We start from the raw sequence: 25,250 nt of genomic DNA, 5'->3' as shown, positions 1-25,250 counted from the left end.
GGCCCCAAAACTCGGACCGAACCACAAGAGGAGGGGGAGTATCCATATTCATCAAGGATACCCATACCTCCAGGCTAGTGGCACTACACGAAGCATCTGAGACCATCCATGTGCAACTAACAGTGGGCAAAACTGCCTTCCAGTTTGTAGCCTGCTATAGACCACCCTCCCAAACTCAGGAACCCCACTTGGCTTTCCTGAAGACACAGGAGAATATGAAGGTCTCTCCAAACACCATTATATTGGGTGACTTTAACTACCCAAACATAGACTGGGAGCACTACTCAAGCCCCAACACCCTAGCCCAACGGTTCCTAGAATTTATAAACTCAAATGCTATGGAACAACTGGTCACCACTCTCACAAGAGGGGAAAACATATTGGACCTGATCATCACCAACATGGGGACTCTCTATTCCATACCAGAGGTATACCCTTCTTTGGTAAGATCTGACCATAAATTAATCACTATGGACATTCATATCCTGTCCCCACCCCCAGCAAAGGAAACCACGGTAAAAAACTTCTCAAAAGCAAACTTCCCACTTCTCAAAACCAAGGTGGAATCCTTCAAAGCCCCAGGGCCAGTGGAAAATACGGCCCAAACTGCAGAATCCTTTACAAACGCATTCTATGGATACCTACAGGAATGCATGGATCGTGCTATCCCAAATAAAACCAAGACACACTTCTCCAAGGGCAGAAGACCTGTCTGGTGGACCCCAGCCATAAATAAGCTGTACAACAGAAGGAGGAAGCTACTACATGATAGAGCAAAATCCCTGAAAGGGAAGGCAACTCTGATCAGTACTAGCAAGAAACTACGATCCCTCATAAAATCATCTAAGGCTAGCTTTGAAAGAAAAATTGCACAAGACGCTAAAGATAATCACAAGGCCTTCTTTAGTTATGTCAGAAACCTGGGTGGAAACTCCCAGATATGCTCTGAGTTAGTGCAAAATGACAAAAAATACACTGAACCCACAGACATTGCCAACATCCTGGCAGACAGGTTCAGTGCAAACTCCCCTTTCCCCAAATGAGCAAATGACTATCCCAACAGAGTGTAGCCTCCCTGACATCACAGATGCACAGGTGAGAGCTGCCCTCTCCAAAGCAAAAAACACCACATCAATGGGACCAGACAGTGTCCCGGGCTGTGTTTTACATGAGCTCCAAGAAGAACTGAACCCTCACTTAAAATCACTATTCAGTCTCAGCCTTACAACAGGATATGTACCCAAAGAATGGTGTACAGCAACAGTGGTCCCACTCCATAAAGGTGGTGCCACAACAGACCCCGGAAACTATCGCCCTATAAGCCTAACTAGCCTGGTCTTTAAAGCTATGGAGTGTATCATCATGGAACTCATAAACAAAGACATTGGGAACCTCCAAACACTGGATCCTACCCAATTCGGCTTTAAGGGCAGATCTTGCCTCTTGAACCTGGTCGATTTCTTTGAAACAGTCACCAAGGCCATAGATGAAGGGAAGTTAGTCCACACAGCCTACCTTGACCTTGCAAAAGCCTTCGACACAATACCCCACTCGGGCATCATAAATAAGCTCACCAGCTTAAATATCAACCCTTATGTCACAAGATGGATTGCAGACTGGCTTAGGGATAGAACCCACATGGTCAGAATTGCAGGTGCCATGTCAGACTCTAAACCAGTTACAAGTGGCGTCCCACAAGGCTCAGTTCTGGGACCTCTCTTGTTCGGTATATATTTCTCTGAGGTACAGGCTAACACAGGAGGACTATGGCTGACAAAGTTTGCAGATGACTGCAAACTGGGGGCCATAATCGACTTGCCGGCTGACACAAGCATCCTCCAAAAAGGTCTCACAGAGATGGATAACTGGTGCCAGAGCCATGGCCTAAAGCTAAATGCCAAAAAGTGCATAGTCATCCCCTTTGGGAAAAACAAAGTGCCCATAAATTACCACATAGGTGGTAATCCATTAAGTACGGAAGAAGTAATTAGGGATTTGGGGACCCAAGTAGATTGCAATCTCTCCTTTGACAATCACATTGCCAAAGTGGTTAGAAAGACATTCTATATAGCCCACCTTATCACAAAGGGGTTCACATCTAGATCAAGAGAGGTCATTGTGCCCCTCTACTCATCACTCATCAGGCCCATAATTGAATACAATGCCCCATATGGGATTTACCTTACCCGACACCTGCTACAACTATAAAGACCCCAAAAGCACCTCACCAAGAGGATCAAGGGACTCAAACAGATGCCCTACGCAGTTAGGCTAAAGAAACTCCAGCTCTACTCAGTTGCTTACCGCTTACTCAGAGGCGACTTGTGCCTGACGTATAAAGCCATGTCCAACCCTGAATTAATGGACATGCTCCACCTCAAGAAATCCAAATCCATCAGAGCTACACGCTCCAGTGACTTAAACCTCAGCACAGAAATAAATAGAACATGCTGGAGGGACAGATTCATATCCCAGAGGCTCCCCTCACTCTGGAACAAAATCCCAATCCATGTTAGACAGAGCCCCTCAATGACCCTCTTCAAGAAGAATCTTGACGTTTGGATGAGAGATCATAAATTTACCCCTGGGATCTCTTCTGTGTCACTGCTAGACAGAGGCACGGTAAACTAACCTTAAATGGGCTATCTTCTGTGACCTACTATACAGAGGCACAGTCAACTAATCTAAAAAGGGTGGCGAAAGCCAAACACACTCTGGCTAGGCTTGTAAATGCCCTAGGGCAGATAGCCTAGTATCAACCTATGAACCTATAATGGCTGTGTTGGATCCAAGAGTTTCAGTTCAGACAGCTTTAAGGTCTTAGTAGGTGGTTCAGATGAAGATTTGGTAGAGACTGAGTAGGAAAGCATTTGCGGTGCACCCTGGGCTGTTTGGATTTCTTAGTGGGGGTTTGAGCCTCTGATTCTTTGGAAGATCCAATTGAAGAAAGAGCAGACTGAGGAAGAAAGCCATTCAAATGTTTGTTTTGGTGATCACTTAGATTTCGAACATTAAAGCCTGTGCAAATATCGCACGAGGTATCAAAGTGACTAGGGGCTTAGCAATAAACATACTCCCTGTGGGTGTCAGAGTTGGGGATCTTATGCCCACAGGAAGTGCATTTTTTGAAAATGGTAGGTTTTTCAGCCATACTGGAAAGTTTAAAGAAAACTAAAAACATTTTGTTTTTGAAGATAGAAGGAGTAATAGGAATTCTAGAAGGTATAAAGTTACTTAACATTCTTGAGAAACCACGAAAATTGTAAAAAAAGTGAATAGGATAGAAGGGTAAGGAAGAATGAAATATAGAGAATAATAATAAAGTTTAACACTGGAAACTTTAAGGGCAAAAATGCTGACTGCTTTCAAGCGCAGCAAACGAAATATGGGGTAATCTGGAGGATAGCGGCATTATGGGTAAGGGAGGAGCACGAGAGTCAGATCCTAAGTTATAAAAAGCATCTAAGTCAGATCTGAGGATCGGATCCAAACCACAGGTTGAGGAACAAATAAAAATGACAGATCACATATTTGGGCGTGAGTAATGCAGTGTTTATGCACAGCTGGCTTTGTTGTATCACTCTGGCTTCTTCCTCATGATCAAACTATACTGTCCTTGGAAAAATGCTGCATTGCCCACATTGGAAAGTGAGTTATTAATAAAACTTTTTGTCATGATCAATAAACGTAGAGACGGTTTTCAATAAAATTGTACCTCCTCATTTTTTGTTAATTTATGAATGCGCAGTTTGGATCAGATAGCTGACTTTTAAACAACTGCCATAGTTAAAGATTTAATTCCTTTCTACTTTCTATATAAAAAGAACTGGTTGTTGCAGTCCAGAAATAAGAACAAAATAATAATCTTCTCTTCCAAGGCATGTTTTTAGCATTTAATCACAGAAGCACAGTCTAACATGCATCTAACATTGACATGAAAATATTTTTATAAAACTGAATTATTCATTCTGTGGTTTGTATTGTTTGCACTGATTCAGTAAGATATAAAGATCATTACATGCAGATGTACAGAATGCTTTTAATTATGTATCTCTGAATAGTAGAAAGTAAAATGCCTTGGACCTTGAAAAATCAATCACTTTCTGCAGTGGGCATTGTACTCATAAGGATTACTACTGTGGAACTGCATTCTAATTGCAGTCAAGAAAATTGACGTGAAATAAATGCAGAAGATAAATACAAAACAGATGTAGCCTTATTTGGGATACAAAAGCTTGTAGAAAAATGTTAATTGGATTTTCTTTCTTTTATTATTTTGCACTTAAACCTGTTAATATAGCACTCAATTTTCCAGATTTGCAGTTCTTTACTTAAGAGAATGTTAAAGGTTTTATATTAATTTATTCTTTTTCCTGATGCCCATTATATTCCATTCCTATTCCCATTTATGGTCACTGGAAGACCAGACCATATCCTGTGATAACCATTTCTGTATGAGATACCAGTCCATCACAGGGGGCAGACACACACACACACACACACACACACACACACACGCACACGCACACGCACACACACAAAGCAAACCAAAGAATTGAGTGCTTTGATGCAGTTATGCCAAGCGCTGCGCTTCTTTTTAAACTAAGATGTCATATTTCATCCTGTATTTACCATTATTTGTATTGTACAGATTTATGAGTAGTCCCTTTCCAGTGAAGTGGCTCAAACATGGCTGCAAGTCACATATTATGTCCACATTCTTGTTAAACCATTGAATTCAAGTGTGAATCTGTTAAGCACTCAACAACAAGAGCTCCTCTGCATATTCAAATACATTAAAATAGTGTTTGTGGTTCTGCCTTTTGCACATTTGTGTGAATATTTTTCTGAAGTGTTTTTTTACATCACTATCAGGGCCAGTCTTAGGCCAACAAGCACCCAAGGTGAATGTCTCCATGGCAGTCTTCCACTGCCCCCACATGCACATCAACTAGTGCTCCTACCCCCCCCCCCCCATCCTGGCCTATTTATACCACCCAGGGTAATTTTTTTCTTCCTTTTTTACTCAGTTTTTCTTACTCTTCAGTTATTTCCTGCTGTCATACAGTCATTCAGCTTGTGCTAGCTAGGCAACATCACACAGGAGTAACTGTGGAGGAAGCAACTGCATTACAACAGGGTTCTGGGGACCTCAGGGCTCCAAGAAGCCAGGAGGGATCTAGATGCTCTGAAGTACGTTTTAGGGTTTTTTAAAGCAACCGTTTCATCCAATAATGGCCTGAATGGAAACCATGATCAAAGAAAGTAATTTAGTTTTACTCTTTTAACTTTGTTTTTTTTGTTTTGTTTTATGCATCTTTTTAGCACCCTAACTGACCAAGACTTTGTGGTTATAATTAAATTAAGCTGGGGGTCTGGGGTCTGTTAAACACCCAGAAGTCATGGGGTTATTGATACTCTGAAATGCATTTTAGAACTTTTTGTAGTCAGTTGATCTTGTAATGGATTGAGTAAAAAACATGTGTAAGGAAAAGAAATTCAATCGTACTTTTACTCAAAGCTGACTAAACACCAGTCCATAATAAACTGAGAGGACAAATGCTTATGAAGATGCATAAGTCATATCTGGAAATAGTGAAATAGGACTAGCTTCATACCCCATCAAAATAGGTAGTCAATTTCTGTGTAACCCCCCACCACCATTGTTAAATTGGGATTAAATCAAAAATGCCTACAATGATATATTTCAAGCTGCTGCTGTCATATGTATATGCAGTATGCCGTTTCACCCACAGCCCTAAAATACAGCCACATTCCATGGACCCTTCTTATGTCTGACTGCAATAAAACTGAAACAAAAAAAATAATGATTATACTAGGGTTTCTAATGTTATTTAAAGACAGTACAGTGTTGTTATACTAGCTATAGTTGACGTTCTGTGCACCCCTCTGAATGTTATGAAGAAAGTTAAAGAAATAATGACCACACTGTCCCCAGCCCTAAACAATATATAGTGATCTCTGATGTTTGGGAGGAATGTTTGATGAGTAATGATATATCACCCACTCACACCACACATACAGCGACCATATCTGGAGTTCTGGGCAAAGGTGACTAATATCCTTTGTTAAAACCAATTATATAGCCATTGTGTGTTGGGACAACCAGTCAACAGAAGCTCTGAAGGTCTGGGTTTTCTGTGAAGCATTTTACCCCTTACTTTTGAAAGATGACTGTTAAACTTAGCAAATGACAAGAGGGTCAGTTACTTTCAATCAGACAACACCCACAAAACATGTATATCCACTTTGTTGTATGATTCAGGCACATGATTTTGATAAAAGAGGATGGACATTTAACACATTTCACTTTTGTTGCTTAAAACAGTGGCCATACTTAAAATAGTGCATGTTGCTTTACATAAGTCACATTAGTCTTGTGAAGCCAGAACGACAGGCAGATATTAGTTCCACCACAGGCAGCCCTAGCAATTATACCTACTCTGCCGGTGCATCAGGTGTCCAGTAAAGTAGTCCATCTTACTTTTCAGAAATGTGCAGACAGTGACTGTTTAAAATGAGAAAATGACAAGTAGATGAGTTACTTTCATCCAGCAGTTATAGGCATGACATGTTAAGGCTATGTATTTATTCACTCCACACAAATACCTTTATTTATTTATTCAGTTTTGTAACCAGGGTAGAGCACTGATACAAATGGACCTATTTCAGTCTAAACCTGGACAAATATAAATGACAGTTGACTAGCAAGTTAAGAAGGAATATTATGCATGCAAACAAAATATCTGAAGATAGCAATGAATCAAAAACTGTAAGAATAATAATAATATTAAGAATAATGAACTATCGCAATACAGGAGACATGGGGGATACAGGTAGTATGGTTAACTTTTTAGATGTACATTTAGGATACCTTAGTTCAATTTGAAAGTAAGATACATAGAAAAGAAACTTTCACCAAAGCATATTTATATAATAAGTGTAAAAGTAATGTCTTTCGGCTTTTCCCGGTTAGTGGTCGCCACAGTGGTAATAAGAGTAATCATGTATTTTTTTGATGAAAAGAGCATCCTAAAAGGACAATATGTAAGAGCAAGTAGAATGACAAGCAGGGAGAAGGATGTTAGAGAATAATTTAAATTTATAACAGAGGTATTTTTAAACGGAGGTTATTTGAAAATTACTTGAATAATATTAGTAATGATATTTTAGATAAAAGATTGCATTTTTATCCTCCTATTTTGAGAGTCTCATTCCATAGTAATAGAATGGATATGGACAAGGACGCACATGGAATGGTTCTGTATGTACCCCGGATATGACTACAGACTGCTCTTTGATAAGGAGAGTGGTTGAAAATAACTGGAAAATTTTAGAGGCAATGTGGATCTAATTAAAGTAGTAGAGTTAAGACCAAATTTTGTATACAGAAATTCGTATAGTATTAAGAAATTTTTACACAATGATCATACTAGAGTTAAATCTGTGGTAATGTGGACAAACAAGGAAATGGGTATGTTTATGTGTGGACATTGTAATTTTTGTAGGCACATATTAGTTGGACCTTATATTGTGTTACCACGCTGTCCACAAACGTTTAAAGTTCCTGGTCATGTCACCTGTAGAACAACAGTAGTTTACATCAGTTCATGTAGTGGATGTGATGCATCTATGTAGGAATGACCATAAGTAGTTTAATGGAATGTATTACGGAACATGTATATAGTATAAAAACAATAGATGTAAAATGTGCCCTATTTAACATACATTAGAATGTAGGAAGTAAACATTTTTATTTTCTGTTTTAGAAATTGGCATGAAGGACCTGAGGGGGTGTAACTTTACAAATGACCTTGAACAAAAAGAGACGTTTTGGCAGATTAGATTAGAGGCTGATAAAAGACCTGGAATAAATGAATCTATAAATATAAAATGTTTTTTTAAAATATAGAAAGTTAAAAAATATACAAATAATAACATTTTAATAGTATTGGTTTTTAGGATGTTTTTAAATGTGCATTTATAATTATGTAATTGTTTCATTGATTAATGATAGGTGTGGTTTTGTATATAAATGGGTGTAGTAGATATTTTGTATTTATGTTTTCTGATGAAGTCTATCTGACAAAATCATGGAATTAAGCTGTATTATGCTAAAGCAGTCATTTTTTCTTTCATTGAAGTCTTTTATCGAAGCCTTTATTGACCATCAGGAGCCAGTACTTTTTAATATACTTAGATTGCAACTGGGAGTTCTTCTGAAGAATCTGGAGACAAGGGAATGACAGGAGTATTCCCTGAGAAACTTGTAGAGTCGGGATCCAAGAAGCAGGTTGGCATGTTGTTGGACAGGTAGCCAAATGGCTTTATTAAGCGAGATACAATGATGCTCATTTCTAGTGGAGAGGATAATGAAACGGCAGATAAAGTTGCTTATATTTTGGATGGTGGAGGAGTTTTTCTTGGATGTTGCTGCAACCAGTAGAAATCCATATTCAAGCTGGTGTAGTAGAATGCCTTTGCCTATGGTATTCCTGGTTGGTCTGGAGAAGAAGGGGGTATTTTGTAGAACAGAAATATAAGATAATTAATTTTCTTCCATATTTGTTTTAGGTGATGGTGAAAGTTCACTGCAGGATCAAGCCACATACCACAAGGTATTTGAAGGAGACAACTTGATCATTGGAATTGTCAAGATGGTTATGGATAAGAACTGCTTGACAGTTTTTCTCATATATTTGAGAAATACCAAACAACATTACTTTTTAGTTTTGGAATAGTTCAGCATTAGCTTTTTGTTATTAAGCCATTTGATACAAGAATGTTACTATACATTAAAGTATTCCAAGTTGTACCACATAAATCACAAAGCCAGAAATATTTGCCAAAAACATCTGGTTGGTCATTGCCAGCAATAAAAGAACAGTTACCTCACTTCCCTTTTTGCACTATTCCTGTCATCTCAACTGATCAAAATTCTGAACATCCCTAATTTTGTGTCCAGTTTTTGACCTCTGTCCTTTATCATTTTTTTTCTGGTAAATTACTGAATATTACAGTCAGGCAATAAAGCCATGCATTAAATTCTTAGTTCTTTCCTATTTAAAAACAACATGGTGCCAAGTGTAGCTGGAAGGCTTTGCACCTACATTTAAACATTTTGAGGTCTGCGCTCCATAACCTTACAACGCCAAAGTCTAATGTGACATATCATCTGACACCTGGTGGGCCCATCATACTCTAACAGGGCCCCTACTTACATTTTTATTTTTTAGAGCAAAGAAATAACCTATTTCATTGATCTAAATAAATATGGAGAGAGCTCCACTACAAGAATGGTGTCCTATGTGGCCACCTAACTACCTGGCTTATGTGTAAGGGCAGTCTTGATCACTGCAACAGCATTTCTTCATTTGTTTAACAGAATTTACATTTGTGGCTACCAGTGAAATATCTTGGATAAAAATGGTTTATTGCAAGGAAATGTAATAGGACTTAGAGCCTAGCTATTTCTAGCATGTCAAACTGTAAAAATGTGTGATTCCATTGCTCTGACACAAGATCTAATGGAATATGTTGCAGCCTCAGAATCAATAAATACTCCTTCCTACATATGATAGGTAACATAAGTATATAACTGCTACCTGGCTTTCTGATTTGAAAAAGAATATTTAAAATACTTTAAAGACAAGCAATATTCACCAAGGTCCCAAGAGACTAAAAGAGAAAGATGAAGACAGCAAAGGAAGAGAATAAGTGAAGTTATTTGCTCAGTGTCCATAGCAGGAATTTCTTACTTCTGGATATTGTAGTTGACATTTAAAATGAAAGTTCAGAGTCTGGATGTTGTTAACATTGTCACACAGTGCAGTCATATTTATTGCCTCTTTCTTTCTAGATAACAAATGATGAAATGTGTGAAATCTGCGAAGTGTGGACAGCAGAAGACCTCTATCCATGCAGAATCTGTACAAGGGTTTTCCATGACGGCTGCTTGCGACGTATGGGATATCTGACCAATGACAGTGCCTTAGAGGTTACTGAAACTGCACACACAGAGACAGGCTGGAGCTGCTATTACTGTGTAAGTAAATGACGTCTGTGTTTTGCTGTCTGATTTAACAAGATATACAGCGTAATAGCTGGGATAGGTAAAATATTTAGGTGTCTGTATTTTAGCATACTGCATTTATGCCTTCAGAGACTGGCCATGCAGAATGTTATCCTTTTTGCAATTTTACATCTCTTTCTTCTTTGAACAATTCAGAATTGTTGGGCATTTTAAATATTCACTTTTTATTGACAGTGCGATTCTATCTGTGGGAGTGGTTTGTTGCTAGGCTTATGATTCTCTTTTGTAGTAATAATTTTATTGAAGCAATCCCTGTACATTGTAAAGCATAAATGAAAATTACTCCGAGAATGAAAGCAGTGACTTGCCATTTAAACAGTAAGTGCATCACATGTGTCCTCGATTCCAAAAGACTTCCTTTCAGCGCAAGTCACCACTTACATTGAGAACAGTCTGAAAGCAGGTCTTTTGGAATCTGGTCCTCATAGTAAGCTTATTAATACATAGGCCTTACACTGAAGTCCAAGTATGCACAAGCACTTCTCTGACACACACATTATTTCCCCTAGCAGCCCCCTCATTAGTTTGTATTAAGTATGCCCAAGCACTGAAATGACACAAATTGTTTTGCCACATGATTACTTCGGCAGTCTGCACAGGCTGATTATCCTAGAACTATTACTTAATGCAAATGAATTCTAAATGTAAATCAGTTGACCTGCACTGGCTTCCTTGCAAGAGAAGTCTCTGGATATCTGTCCAGCAACCTTAAGAGTCTTTTCCATCCTGCCCTACTGTTCGTTGATCATGCTTAAGAGTTGCAGTTGATTCTCACAGGGATGCTATTAATAGCCACCATCTGCGGAGTTTACTAGGCAAGGGGGTCGATTTTCTAGGCCTTTGCTCTGTATCTTACACACACACACACACACACACACACACACACACACACACACACCAGCCACAGCAAGTTATCTTATCCTGATATTTTTAACCTGTCAAACCAACAAAAGCTAGTACAGCAGTCTTGCATACTTAACAAACCAGGTGGGTAATAACTCTTATTTATATCTCTTTTAAAATTCAAAGATATTTCTGGTTATAGTGACAGTGTTTTATCAAGTAAAAGGCATGACAATTCCACAAAATATTTTACCACATACAAAGTGCCCCAGCTTAATTAAAGAATGCTGTTGGATATTTTCTCCACTAAAACTAACTACATAGCCAGCTGTAGGTCTCTGCAATACCTGTGAATGCAAGAGGTTCCTTGACTGTGTGGGGAACCAACAAGCTGCTTCTGGTTGGGGAAAAATGAGGAAGAAAAATGTATTAATTTTCTGATTATGCCCTTTGATCTGAACAGGGCTATGTTATGACCCTGTTAGCATATGATAATGAATATGACCAGGGTAAGCACTGGAAAGATCAGCAGCCCATAGTGACTTATCCCAGTGCAAACTTTGGATTTTAAGAAGAGCTGATGCTTCCAATCATCAGGGATGGTTTTCTCTTTCAGGGAGTTTTATAAATACTACTGGCAGAACTTCAGATACTATAACTTTCAAATTCTTTTCTCAAGTATTCAGTGCAGTGCTAAAAATAATAGCAGACTAAAGGCTCAAAATCAGGAACGCAATTTAAATATTATTCTAATTCACTTAAAAAGTTTATATAATAGCACCTTCTGCATCAGTAAGTATTTTTGTAAACCTGTGTTATATAATATATTGCTGTTTGCTGAAATAAGTACAAAACTAGTATTGCTATTATGGCTTATTCTTGTGTGTGTGTGTGTGTGTGTGTGTGTGTGTGTGTGTGTGTGTGTGTGTGTGTGTGTGTGTGTGGCCTTCCTGATTTAGTGGAGAGACAATGGTGTGTGTGGTCTTCCTAATTTAGTGGCAAGACACTGGTGTGTCTGTGTGTGTGTCTGTGAGTGATCTTACTGATTTAGTGGAGAAACAATAGTGTGCTTGTGTGCGTGTGTGTGTGTGTGTGTGTGTGTGGCCTTCCTGATTTAGTGGAGAGACAATGGTTTGTGTGTGTGTGTGTGTGGGGGGGGGCTATCTGATTTAGTGGAGAGACAATGATGTGTGTGTGTGTGTGTGTGTGTGTGTGTGTGTGTGTGTGTGTGTGTGTGTGTGTGTGTGGTCTTACTAATTTAGTGGCAAGACACTGGTGTGTGTCTGTGTGTGTCTGTGAGTGATCTTACTGATTTAGTGGAGAAACAATAGTGTGCTTGTGTGTGTGTGTGTGTGTGTATGTGTGTGTGTATGTGTGTGTGTGTGTGTGTGTGTGTGTGTGGACTTCTGATTTAGTGGAGAGACAATGGTTTGTGTGTGTGTGTGTGTGTGTGTGTGTGTGTGTGTGTGGACTTCCTGATTTAGTGGAGAGACAATGGTTTGTGTGTGTGTGTGTGTGTGTGTGTGTGTGTGTGTGTCTGTGTGTGTGGCCTTCTTGATTTAGTGGAGAGACAATGGTTTGTGTGTGTGTGTGTGGGGGGGCTATCTGATTTAGTGGAGAGACAATGGTGTGTGTGTGTGTGTGTGTGTGTGTGTGTGTGTGAGTGTGTGTGTGTGTTGATCTTACTGACTTAGTGGAGAGACAATGGTGTGCTTGTGTGGCCTTCCTGATTTAGTGGAGAGACAATTGTGTGTGTGTGTGTGTGTGTGTGTGTGTGTGTGTGTGTGTGTGTGTGTGTGTACAAGACAATGGTGTGTGTGTGGCCTTCCTGATTTAGTGTGTGAAAAAAGCACCAGTTTTTATCTGTGCACACACACACACACACAATAATGCCAGGACACAAACACTATTCTTCTGGGTATCAGTAAAAAATGTACCTAACAAATAATTATATTTCAAAAGTAAGGCATAAAATATATCACAGAACATTCAGATCTTCATGGAGTATCGTTGCCCCCTCTTTCCAGACTGTGTAAATGAATACAAAATGTGAAAAAAAAAACTTTAAAATGCACTTCAGAAAATATAGAAAGTTATGGTTTCTTCAAAAAGTTGAAGAGTAAGGCAAAATGTGAGAAAAGGAAGAAAAAAGTAATGTGAATTTTATAGGGAGCCCAAGAAGGTGGGAATCAGAGGGGTGGGTTGAAGGGTGTGTGTTTGTGTGTCTGTGTGAGATCTTCCTGATTTAGTGGAGACACAATGGGGTGTGTGTGTGTGTGTGTGTGTGTGTGTGTGTGTGTGTGTGTGTGTGTGTGTGTGTGTGTGTGTGTGTGTGAGTGGCCTTCCTGATTTAGTGGAGAGACAATGGTGTGTTTGTGCGTGGTGGTGGTGGGGGGGGGGGCTATTTGATTTAGTGGAGAGACAATGGTGTGCTTGTGTGTGTGTGTGTGTGTGTGTGTGTGTGTGTGTAGGGGGTGTTGAAACAGTAGGCCTAGGATGTCATTTCACCTAAAGCCAGACCTGTACATAGAGGTGCTGTAATGTATCATTGCTGCATCTAAATGCCAGTAACTGTAAGTGTCCCTTTGTGAGACAGGCCAACATAGTGTGAGACATAGGCCTGTTGTAATGTCAAGACATTGTAGCTATAGGTCTGTCTATTTACTACTCCTAAATGTTTGCAGCATGAACTGAAAGGTTGTCTAGGAGGGGTGGCAGTGACAGTGTGATACTTAGACTGGAAGTGTCTAGGGGGCCCCAACTTGGTTTGCCAGGAGCCCCCAAAATGCTAACACTGGCCCTGACCAGTCACCCTACTGTACACTTTTGGAATGTTAGAAGTAAATGGATTACCTGGGGAGACTCACAAGAACATATGGTGTCTATGAAGAATCCATATAGAAGACACCCCGGCCAAGAACCAAACCAGAGAACCTCTTGCTGTGAGGTGACATTCCTACTTACTATGCCACTGTATTGCCTCCCACCCCTCCCCCACTATTATTACTTTTAGAAAATGTATTATAATTTAGTATACAACACACCAGTTTCTTTGAAGTACCCCTGCTCCAGTTTGGGAAATTGTGAAAAACAAAATGCCATTCCAGCACTTTACAAAATGTTTTGCCATGAAAGATTCAAGTGCTGTATTCTACGCATCCTTCACATCTTCTAAAATTCTCAAATTTCCCTTTCTTCCACTGTTCCCAAAGTATTATCTTTTTTTGGTGCAAACAATATTCTGCCAAGCAATACCTTTTGTTATTAATCTTGCAAAGTTTCCTTTGTACTGTGTTTGTGCAGGATGAGCATCTACTGTGTGTGAATGTTCATTTCATGTCTCTATATGTATAACATTTCTTTTCCTTATAGAACACTTTCAATCTGACAAGACAGTACCTTACCTAAATTTGAAATAGCCAGATTTGTTGGCCAGTATTTATTCAAATTCTTAAGTTTTTTTCAGCATAAGGAGCAAAATTGGTTACACAATAATACTTACCATATTTTGTCTTTCCACTATGCTTTTGAAAAATTACTTTTGAAATTATTTATATGTCTCTACTTATTTTTGTAAGAATATTGTAACAATTCCAACTACTGTGGATAAATTCTTTTCACTGTTTTCTCTCATAGTAGATAACCCAAAGGCTAGATCATCAACTAAGTAATCCCAATGAATGTCCAGATAACCTAAGTCTGTGAGTAACACTATATTTGCACATTTCACTTACCCAGATCAGTCCTGTTCACCAAACATGGTTCACTAACCCAGCTTAAGTCATTCTCCAGCCATCATCTTTAGCACTGTACAGCAGACCTCCCTCATCAGTGTGGGTCTGTAAACTAACACTGCTTTTATGCCAGTCATCCTGGAATATCCTCACATTGTTAGCCTAAATTCATCAATGCCTGACCACATGAGAACACCCTTCATCCAGCAGCACTCTGAATACTTAGTTTTGTGGTACAGTATATTATGACCCCAAAACAACCTGCTAGGAATTAATATGGTGTCATGCTTATGTTTTTGTGACTAGCTTCTCTCCCTTGATGTATTTCATGGCCAGAAAGTATGTTGCAATTCAAATTTGGTGTGATCAGGTAATGTTTCTGTATTTGTCTATAAAATGTAATATACCTCTTTCCCCTTAGCAACAAGCAGTTTGTAAGAGACAGAGTTAGTCTGTTGATACAATGCTTGTAGTAATCCATGCAGTTCAGTTATTGTGTGACAAAGCTTACAGAAAGTAAAGAGGAAGAGAACGGGGCAGCATGTAGTTGTCCCCAAAGGCTTAATAAATAACACAGAGAGAAAAGATGTAAACTCCATGACATCTCTACTGCAGACTGAATTCTCTGGAACTTGTGTGTACAGCATGAAGCCTACTACATATTATCATTAAAGGAATGTACCCCATGACCAACATTATTAAAGGCTGTAAATATATCCGAGTTTATGACAACGAATGAATTATGGCAAACTGATTACGGTAAGTTTCAATGTTTGGGAGTACAAAGGCTGACAGCATCACATATGACTAGCTAGCAAAGATCCTTTATAGTTCTGTCTTTTGGCAAGCAGACTCCATGCCGAGTAGTTAATATTCCTGTTAAACTGTTCATGTAATGGGTATGTGACACCTCTTACAATAAGAGAGAAAGTTTTTCTAACTTTGCTGGGTAATCGATGTTCTTTAAGCATGTGATTTTCCTATTAGTTTATTTGCATCCTTTCTAGTCATTTTATTTGATCACGGTAATATACACAGAATGATCCACTGTATTCTCGGTATCGGATTTATTAATTTCGATACTATAATTTGTTAAGGTTTGTTTTCTTGAAGGTAAAACTTAATATGCATTCAGAAAACATTTACAATTTTTTTTCATGTCCATTACCTTTACAAAACATTACACACTTTTCTTTACTTCAACTTCTTGTTTCACTCACATTTTGTTTTTCTTACGTACTTTTTCTCAGTTAATGCTTTTATTTATGTACTAAGAATTTTCATCGCTCTGCAGACATCCACAACTTTGAATAACATTGTCTGTTTTTCCCTCCTCTAATTTTTCCAAATGCTTAGCTTTTTTACATACCTTGACAGGAATGGACTCTATTCCTAGGTCAGGGCATAATTAAAGTTCATAAATGTTTCAGTTAATAGCTTGCCTCTTGTTTTATCATTTTTTTATCCCACAAATTATGCTACCTGCTGTTATATAATCCTGAAGGTCACCAAATTTGGTCATTAGTTGTATTTTTCAGTTCAGCAGCACGTGTATCTGGTTACTATAAGGCACTGAGCTCTAGTAAAGAAGAAAGTTTAATAAATTGCACCATTTTGTTTTCAATGATGTTTAATTAAATATTCATTGTATAATACTGTTCACTGTTTCGACAGGATAAGTTAATCAGCAGCACATGTATCTGGTTACTGTAAGACAGTGAGCTCTAGTAAAGAAGAAAAGTTTAATAAATTGCACCATTTTGTGTACAATGATGTTTAATTAAATATTCATTGCATAATACTGTTCACTGCATTGACAGCATAAGTTAAATCTGTTTTGAAGATGGCAGTTTTCATGAGCTCCGTAGGCCACTGGCTGTCTCTGATTGATGTACCCACACTCTGTACCTGGGTTACTGTTACCCACTTGGCATTACATAAATTAATTCTCTCCTTGGATGAATGATTGTACTGGTTATCATAGTGGTACTGATTATCATGGTGGTACTGGTTGTCTTAGTGTTACTGGTTGTCATAGTGGTACTGGTTATGGTGGGTACTGGTTTTCGTAGTAGTACTAGTTATTTAGTTCTTGACAAATGAAGATTGTAGCATGACTTCTTTTCCCTGGCTATGTGGTATAGAGGAATAAAGCCCCAGTTATGAGCCAGACAAATTCAGTTCAATTAGCAGCTTGGGCACAGGAAGGGACCAGCATGGAGAGGGTAGGACTGAGAGAAAATGATGGTCTGCTCACTCTGGAGGAGGTGTGATAGTCCTGAGGCCATTTAGTTACATGCAATAAAACAACCATAACTGGAGATGTTACTTGACCAGTGACCATAGCCCTAATTCGTATGAGGTTGGAGGGCATAGTAGACCATTGCAGTGATGTGGATGACCGTATGCACCACCAAGGGTGAGGCTAGGACCTAATTAAAAAAAAAAAACACTCCAATGGCTGCAATACAAATGAATAGACTGATTGATTGCAGTGGCAGGAAGGCAGCAGGGGCATAAAAGCATAGAAAAAGAAAGATGGCTTTGTGAAATCTACTTCATGAAATCTGGAATATTCCTTCATTTTTACTTTTTCAAAGATTTCTTTTTGTCAGGTAAATAGCTTGTCACTGTGCATTGTTAAATTAGCAAAACGTATTCTCGAGGCGGGATGAATATGTCACGTGCTATTAAAAATAGTAATGATAATCAAGATCATTCATTGTTCTTAGACCAAATGTGTCAACATGCAATCAGCCGTTCCTTTCTATAGACCTCTAATTGCAAGATCCAGTGGAAGAAGGAGTCTGACAGAGCAAAACTGCAAACAGAAATGAAAAGGAAAAGTCACCGTACCGTAGGTGAAAATAATCCGTCTCCTCTAAAAAAAAAATAATAAAATGTGTCATTAAGTTATTTGAAAATGTGTTTTTTGACTGCTATTTTGAGTTCATTTATCCACCATAAAATAAAAAATGCACTAGTTATATTTTGTCAAAATATCAGCTCTGAGTGTGGAACATGCAATGTATAAATGTGTTAATGAGTGCAGAAAATGAAATGAGAAAATGTTGAGAACATTAAAATCCAATTAACAATTTTCCTACATGGTCAGCATATCATGACTGCATGCACTGCCCAGCTAAATTCACAGATTACCTGTCATATATATTTTTTGTTATGCTTCACTGGTTCATAAATTTGTCTTCCTTCTCACCTTCCCACACTTGGCTAAACAAAGCACACAGCTAGAGGAACTATTGTGACAAAGCAACAGAAATCAGAGGGGACCTTGATATTCCATCCGGGCTTTTATCTTTCTGAATCTTCTTATACAACCGGGCTTACTTAAAACAGCAGTAAGTGCAAGATCAAAAATTAAGTACATGCATTCTTGCTAAGGCAAAGTAATAAGCTAGCATTGTTTCACTGCTTCATATCGCAGTCAAAAATAGAAACAAGTGTTTCATTTTAATGCCACTTTTAACCTTTGTGTTGTCTTCTTAAAGATACATGGAAAACAAGTAAGACCTGTGTGCAGTTGTGCAGGGCTAGTGAGTCATCTAAATCCTATATCCCAGTCCTGGAAGATTCATAAAGGCATCTGTGCACAGTGAAGGAATAACATACACAGCTTTGTTCCTAAGGAAGCTCGGGTACACAGTTTGTATGGAAATGAGGATACATGGTGTAGTTTGCAATTCATAAACCTGTGACTCATGGACAACACTGTCGAGTACGGACAGGGAATTTTGGCAGTATGTAAAATACAACTGCCTTATGCCAGAATTCCAAGAAATACAATGTCTTGCTTAAAATGACTTTCCATTAAGCATATAAAAATAATAAGGGAATGCAAAGGCACATCCCAAAGGTAAATGCAGTTCCCACAAGCACACTGTCGGAACCAAACCTGGTCTAATTATAACAGAGTGATAAAACTGAGCTCCAGCAATGGGAACTGCATCTGTTCCACAATACCTTCATGAGCATATCTGTTAATAGGTTCATAGGTTGGTACTAGGCTATCAGCCCTAGGGCCTGTACAAGCCTAGCCATAACAATTCCCTGGCTATTTCTTCCCACACGATTTACTTCCCTGGACCCATGTCTAGAACTTTGTTGGCCTGTACTTCAGAGAAGTAGATGCCAAACGAGAGCGGTCCCAGGACTGAACCCTGAGGTACTCCACTTGTCACTTGTCTGGAGCTGGATTTGGAGTCGGCTACTTTTACAGTGTGGATTCTATCAGTAAGCCAGTTAGCAACCCACTGGGTGATGTAGGAATTAATGCCCAGCTTAGTAAGTTTATCTATAATTCCAGAGTGGGGGATGGTGTCAAAGGCTTTGGCAAGGTTAAGATAGGCTGTGTGGACCACCTTAACCTTGTCTATGGCTCTGGAGACTGATTTGAAGAAGTCAGTCAGGTTCAGGAGACAAGATCGGCCCTTCACGAACCCAAACTGGGTGGGGTCCAGTGTGGCAGCTTCAGTTGAAACCTTTATGAATCAGTGACTGACACTGGAGTGGAGTACTGCTGAGTATAGCTTTGCTATCTCTCCTGTATAGAATTTCAACTACAGCACTCAGAGGATATGTGAATTCCCAGCCCTATATATGATAGAGTACCAATGTCTGTACGCCACCAGAAAAAACAACATGCTATACTACTATATACCAGGCCTTGATGGTGCAGCGGTTAGTGTTGTCACCTCACAGCAAGAGGTTCTGTGGTTCGATTCTCAGCTGGAGTGCCTTCTGTGTGGAGTCTGCATGTCCTCCCTGCAGACAAGTGAGTTTTAAAGACATGCAGGTAGGTGCATGTGTGTATGGGTGTGCCTTCTATGAAGGTTGGGTGCCGGGCTGGCAACCTGACACCATGAAAACACCACTGCCAATCAATCTGCAGACCGGTGAGCCACTGTGGCAACCCCTAACTGGGAACAGCTGAAAGACATTGCTTTTATACTGCCATATACCAGCTGTTAAGTAAGCAGTACTGCCCCTAACAGCGCAACAAAAAAATAAAGTCACGGTTAATAACACTCATCTACTTCCCCTAGCATATTTTTAAGCTACATCCTGTAAAGTCTACATAAAGTAAGACATGACAGGTTAACTGTCCACTGCACTGAGTTTAAGTGAGATAAATGTTTGCAATCAGAAATCATGCTGCAAGAAGGATTGTAAACAGTGGGCCATTGCGATTACTTTACTTCTTTCTATTGCCATCTTAGTAAGACATAATTTTCTGAAGAATTGAGTAGATCGAGAAAGCTAATTGCAGTATGTATAATAGTGATAGTCCAACATTTTACCCAAAGTATTTAATAAAATTCAGGATGATACGTGGAGCAGACATAAATCTCAGTATCTTGGCTCTGACAGTTGCTAACATTTTGACTGTGCAAAAAAAACAATGTACCAACCATATCAGAGCTCTGACCACTGTGGAACAGCAGCACAAATTACCTGTATGAATTGTACTCTTGTCTGGAAAGCAGACCACTCACAAAGCTCCCACTTATAGTACTTCTAACAGTGGTTTGTTTTAATTTTATTTTCTAAATTTGTTAATTGGGGTAACCTACTGGATCCAAGTCTCCTTTTTCAGGAACAACACAGAGGTACTGACTGGTTATGAGGCTTGCTTAGAATCAAACAGGTAGGCAAATTGGGGTGGAAGGTACCAAATATTGTACTCTTTTATTACAGAAAGCCATTAACAGTTTGGAGCTTTAATTCTTTGTGCGCCTGTAAATATGTGGATGTGTCTCACGAGAAATCCAGTTAATAAATTTCTGTTTCTCAGCAGAAATAAGACATTCCTTATTAATTATTTCAATTATTTATTGCGTTAATTATCTTTAATTTTTTTACATTTTCATGTTCTGTTAGACTTGTTTGAAGCATCTTACAGCAGTAGAAGTTAACAGGGCTTAACAGCTAAAATGGAAATGAAACGCACACAAAACTGCCACAAAGAACTCCAGGACTTACACCCAATAATAGTAAAGTTTATATTATGTGATGGTTAAGTGCTTTTGTCCTCATATAATTATAATGGACTTCATCAGAATGGAGGAAAAAACCTTAAGGTACTTTATAGGTTCATAGGAGATTACTAGGCTTATGGCTCTAGGGCCTTTACAAGCCTAGCTGTGTAATAACCTGAATACCCTTACTGACTACAGTTAGATGATCATTGTTAGCTGGGCAATTCTGTGATCAGCACTGACTGCCCCTGTCCATGAGGGATATAAATGCCACACTGTGGGTAAATTTATGATCACCCATCCAGTTGTCAAGGTTGCGCTTGAATAGTGTCATTGAGGTGCGCTGCTTCACATGGAATGGGAGCTTATTCCAGAGGAGTGGCAATCGCTGGGAGATACATCTGTCTCGCCAACATGTTCTATTAATATCACAGGCTAGGTTGAGATCCCTGGAGTGAGTTATTCTTGTACCATTTGATTTGCAGATGTACAGCATCTCCATTAGGTCAGGGTCCGAGACTGCTTTGTAGGCCAGGCACAGGTCACCTCTCAGCAGCCTGTATGATACAGATGATGGTGACAGAGCTTTCAGTTTTTCCATGTATGTCATGTTTTGGAGGCCCTGTATTCTCTTAGTTAGAAATCTCTGTGGTTTCTCCAGTTGCTGCAGGTGTCTAATGAGGTACATAGAGAAGGGATCATTGTACTCAATTAGTGGTCTGATAAGGGTTGAATGGAGCTACAACCTCCTTGGTCTTGGATGTGATGCCCTTATTTATGAGATGCCCAATGTAGAATGCTTTTCTTGCCACTACAGAAACATGGTGATCAAAGTTTAGATTGCTATCAACCTATGTTCCCAAGTCTTACACCACTGAGTTTATGCTTAGAGGGATGCTATCTATATTATAATTAGAAGGGGCTACTTTGCCAAAGGGGATAATGAGGCTTTTTTGTATTAAATTGTAGTCTTTGAGTTTGGCGCCAATCATTAGTCTGTGTCAGCCCTTCCTGTAATATGTTAACTTTGTTGTGGGACTCTGTGATTGCACGAGACTCTGTGATTGCACCCAGTTTACAGTCATCTGCAAACTTCGTAAGCCACAGGCCATCTACCTTCACCTGGACTTCAGACAAATAGATTCCAAACAGTAGAGGGCCCATCACAGATCCTTGTAGTACCTCACTGATAACTGGTCTACTGGTGGAGGTGGACTCCCCAACTTTGACCATGTGCATTCTGTCGGTGAGCTAGTTTGCTACCAATCTAGTAATGTATGGGTTAATCCCCAGCTGAGAGAGTTCCTCTAGGATACCTGAATGGGGGATTGTATCAAAGGCCTTAGCTAAATCAAAATAGATGGTATGTACTGTCTACCCACATCCAGGGCTTTGGTGACATTCTGAAAGTAGTCCACTAGGTTTAATAAACAAGATCTACACTTGATGAAACCAAACTGAGTCTGGTCAGGGGTTTGAAGCTCACCTGTGCCCTTGTGGATAAGGTCCATGATGTTTCTTTCCATGCCCTTGCAGATAAGGCTGGTTAGGCATATGGGCCAGTAGTTTCCAGGGTCAGTTGATGGACGTCCTTTGTGCAGAGGATTACTGATGTTCTTCATGTTTCACTGTTTGCAGTCCTCACATATGGGTTATCCAGCTCCCGGTAGCCCTCAGTCGGCCCGAATACCAGAGTCCTTGGTATATGACGTCGGCTGCCGCCGGTTGTAAAACTGATGTCAGTGCGTCAGGTATAAAGGGAGGCAGCCGACTCCATTTCCTCAGTTTTTCTTGCCTTAACTGTCAGGAACCCAAAAGAAGGCGAACTCAGAAATGGAAGCACCCTGGTCACATGTCATACAAAAGATAAAAATCTATAGTCTGTGCCTTAGGAAAAAAGGGGGAATGGAGGGTGGGAAACCAGGACTGCAATAGTGAATACACTTAAACATCTACATTTATGGTAAGTGTACACAACTATACTATGTTCTTCATGTTTCACTGTTGCAGTCCTTACATATGGGTTGATTCCCAAAGCCCAGTAAGAAGACAAAGGGGGGAGGAAGGATCACAGATTAAGGGTTGGTAAGGAGGCCCTGCAAACCTGCAGAGGCAAAACCAGCCCTGGATTTAGAAAACAAAGGAAGATTGTAATGCTTTGTGAGAGTATGGACAAACGACCAAGTAGCTGCTTCTAGAGTGTCCTAAGTAGGCACAGCTCTCAGAAAGGCTGCAGAAGTAGAGGCTTCTCTAGTAGAATGGGTCGTAAAACCCTGAGGGGGAACCTTCTCATGCTGCAGGTAAAATTGAATACAATGAGCAATCCATTTAGAGATGGTTTGTTTTGAAATAGCTTTACCCTGAGCCCCAGGAGCAAAACTAACCAATAACAGTTCAGATTTTTGAAAGGACTTAGTCCTGTCTAAGTAAATTCTCAGCTGTCTATGCACATCAAGAGAGTGCAAAATCGTTTCCCCTTTATTTTGGGGATTATTGAAAAATGTAGGCAGGTGAATAGACTGGTTAAGGGTTAAACTGGAAACCAGTTTAGGCATAAAGGAGGGATTGGTTCTCAGAGAAACCTGATCTGAGTTAAAAATAATGAAAGGTTCTACTGCCATTAAGGCTTGCAGCTCAGATACCCTTCTAGCTGAAGTAATAGCTAAAAGGAAAGCAGTCTTCCAGGATAGAAACTTCAAATCTGCAGAGGCAGCTGGTTCAAAGGGAGGCAGAGTAAGTTTTCTAGGGCAAAATTACGATCCCAAGCAGGAGTAGGAGCTCTTCTGGCAGGCATAAGATTACTAGCTCCCCTCAGGAACTGCTTCATCAAGGGGTGAGAAAAAATGGGTTGCTCAAAAGAACAATGAGCTGAAATTGCTGAAGCGTGAATTTTGATTCAAGGAAAGTCCACCATTAAACAATCCTGCTAGGCAGTCAAGAATGAGTGAAAGAGAAGGATGAGAAGAGTCTTCTCCTTTAGCTAGCATCCAAGAGCAAAATCTTTTCCATTTATCTGCATAGGGTTTTCTTATGCTAGGCCTCCTGGCCTCATGAAGAACTTCAACCACATGTTGGGAAAGATTTAAAGTATTAGCCAGGCAGTTAAATGCGGAGTTTGAAGATAAGGATGAAGGAACCCCCCTTGAAGATGAGGATGAAGGAACCCCCCCACACACACACACGAACCAACAGATCTGGTACCAGGGGAAGATGCCAAGGCTGAGCCTGGGGAAAGGCTGCAAAATAGGGGATACCAGTGCTGCCTGGGCCAATCTGGAGCTATCAGAATAGCCTTTGGTTTTTCATCCCTTATCTTTAGTAGCACTCTGGGAAGAAGAGGCAGAGTAGGGAATGCATAAACTGAGATGTGTCCATGGGAAGGACAATGCATCCACCTTCCAAGCTTTGTTGTGAAACTCCATGGTGCAGAAGGTTGGGAGGAGATGATTGGTGAGAGAGGAGAAAAGATCCACTTGTGGGGTTCCCCAATGATGAGTGATGTGATAGAAAATATCCCTGTTTAGTTGCCACTCATGAGGATCCAGAACATGTCTGCTCAAATGATCCGCCAAGGAGTTCAGCCTCCCTGGAAGATACTGGGCTACTAGATGTAAGCCCATGGATGCTGCTATGGACCATAGTCTCATGCTTTGTCTGCACAAGGGGTAAGAGTGAGTCCACCCCTGCTTGTTGATGTACCACATGACTGTGGTATTGTCTGTCCTGATCAGCAGAGTCCCAGGGTAGGGTAGGTCCTTGAAAGCCAGCAAGGCCTGCTGCACTGCCATCAATTCTAGTTTATGTGCAGATGAATCTGCTGGGCCCTCAATGCCCCTGCCCTCCAGATGAGCCCTCCATGCAACATCTGAGGCATCTGTGGTGAGAGTCTGGCTGGCAGGTGGTGGGCGGAAAGGTAGACCCTTGTTCTGAGAACAGGTTGTCGCCCACCAGAGGAACTCCATATGTAGACAGGGAATCGGGAAGAATCCAGTCTAAGTCCTGTGTGTGTTGACACCAAAGATTCTTGAGGTACCATTGAAGTTTTCTCATATGCAGCATTGCATATGGGATCATCAAAATACATGAAGCCTTGAATCCCAGTGCTTGCAGGAATTGCCTTGCAGAGAGCTGGGTCATGCTTGCCAAGTTCATGAAGTAAGCGGAGAGATCTTCTTGCTTCTATTGAGGGAGGAATACCATCTGGGTGGCTGTATTCAGACACGTTCCCAGGAAAACAATCTCCCTTGAAGGAACCAACTTTGACTTCTTTTCGTTGAGAGTGTAACCCAAAGAGGTGAGGGTGTTCTTCACAAAATCCATATCCTTACAATACAATATTTTCTTATATATGCTTGTATATATTTTATAAAAATCTGGTGAGGGGTTTTGAATTGCTTTGTTAATATGTTTATACTTTGACCCAGCAATTTTAGCTGTCAGTAGTTTATATGACATTAAGATTGTTATTATGATTATGCTGTATGATGTTTTAGTCTTGATGGTATAAATACAGGCGTTAATTGGATTTGGTTCTGATGAAGTCCTTTATAATTATATGAGGAT

General features: G+C 39.8%; 1 protein-coding gene across 2 annotated transcripts in view; it reads left to right on the top strand.

The window, feature by feature from the left end:
- Window positions 1–25,250, top strand: part of PHF24 (PHD finger protein 24) — a 1,962,240-nt gene that overhangs the window by 1,258,581 nt on the left and 678,409 nt on the right. For both annotated transcript variants that reach the window (XM_044077480.1, XM_044077487.1), the window contains one exon: window positions 9,881–10,066. In XM_044077480.1, the coding sequence (XP_043933415.1) occupies window positions 9,881–10,066 (186 nt within the window). The remainder of the gene's footprint in view (window positions 1–9,880; window positions 10,067–25,250) is intronic.

The sequence above is a fragment of the Protopterus annectens genome, chromosome 1.part1 (assembly GCF_019279795.1).
Source record: "Protopterus annectens isolate FY-2018-M chromosome 1.part1, PAN1.0, whole genome shotgun sequence".
NCBI lineage: Eukaryota > Metazoa > Chordata > Ceratodontiformes > Protopteridae > Protopterus > Protopterus annectens.
Note: the sequence above shows the minus strand (reverse complement) of the source record. Positions and strands in the feature narration are given on the sequence as shown.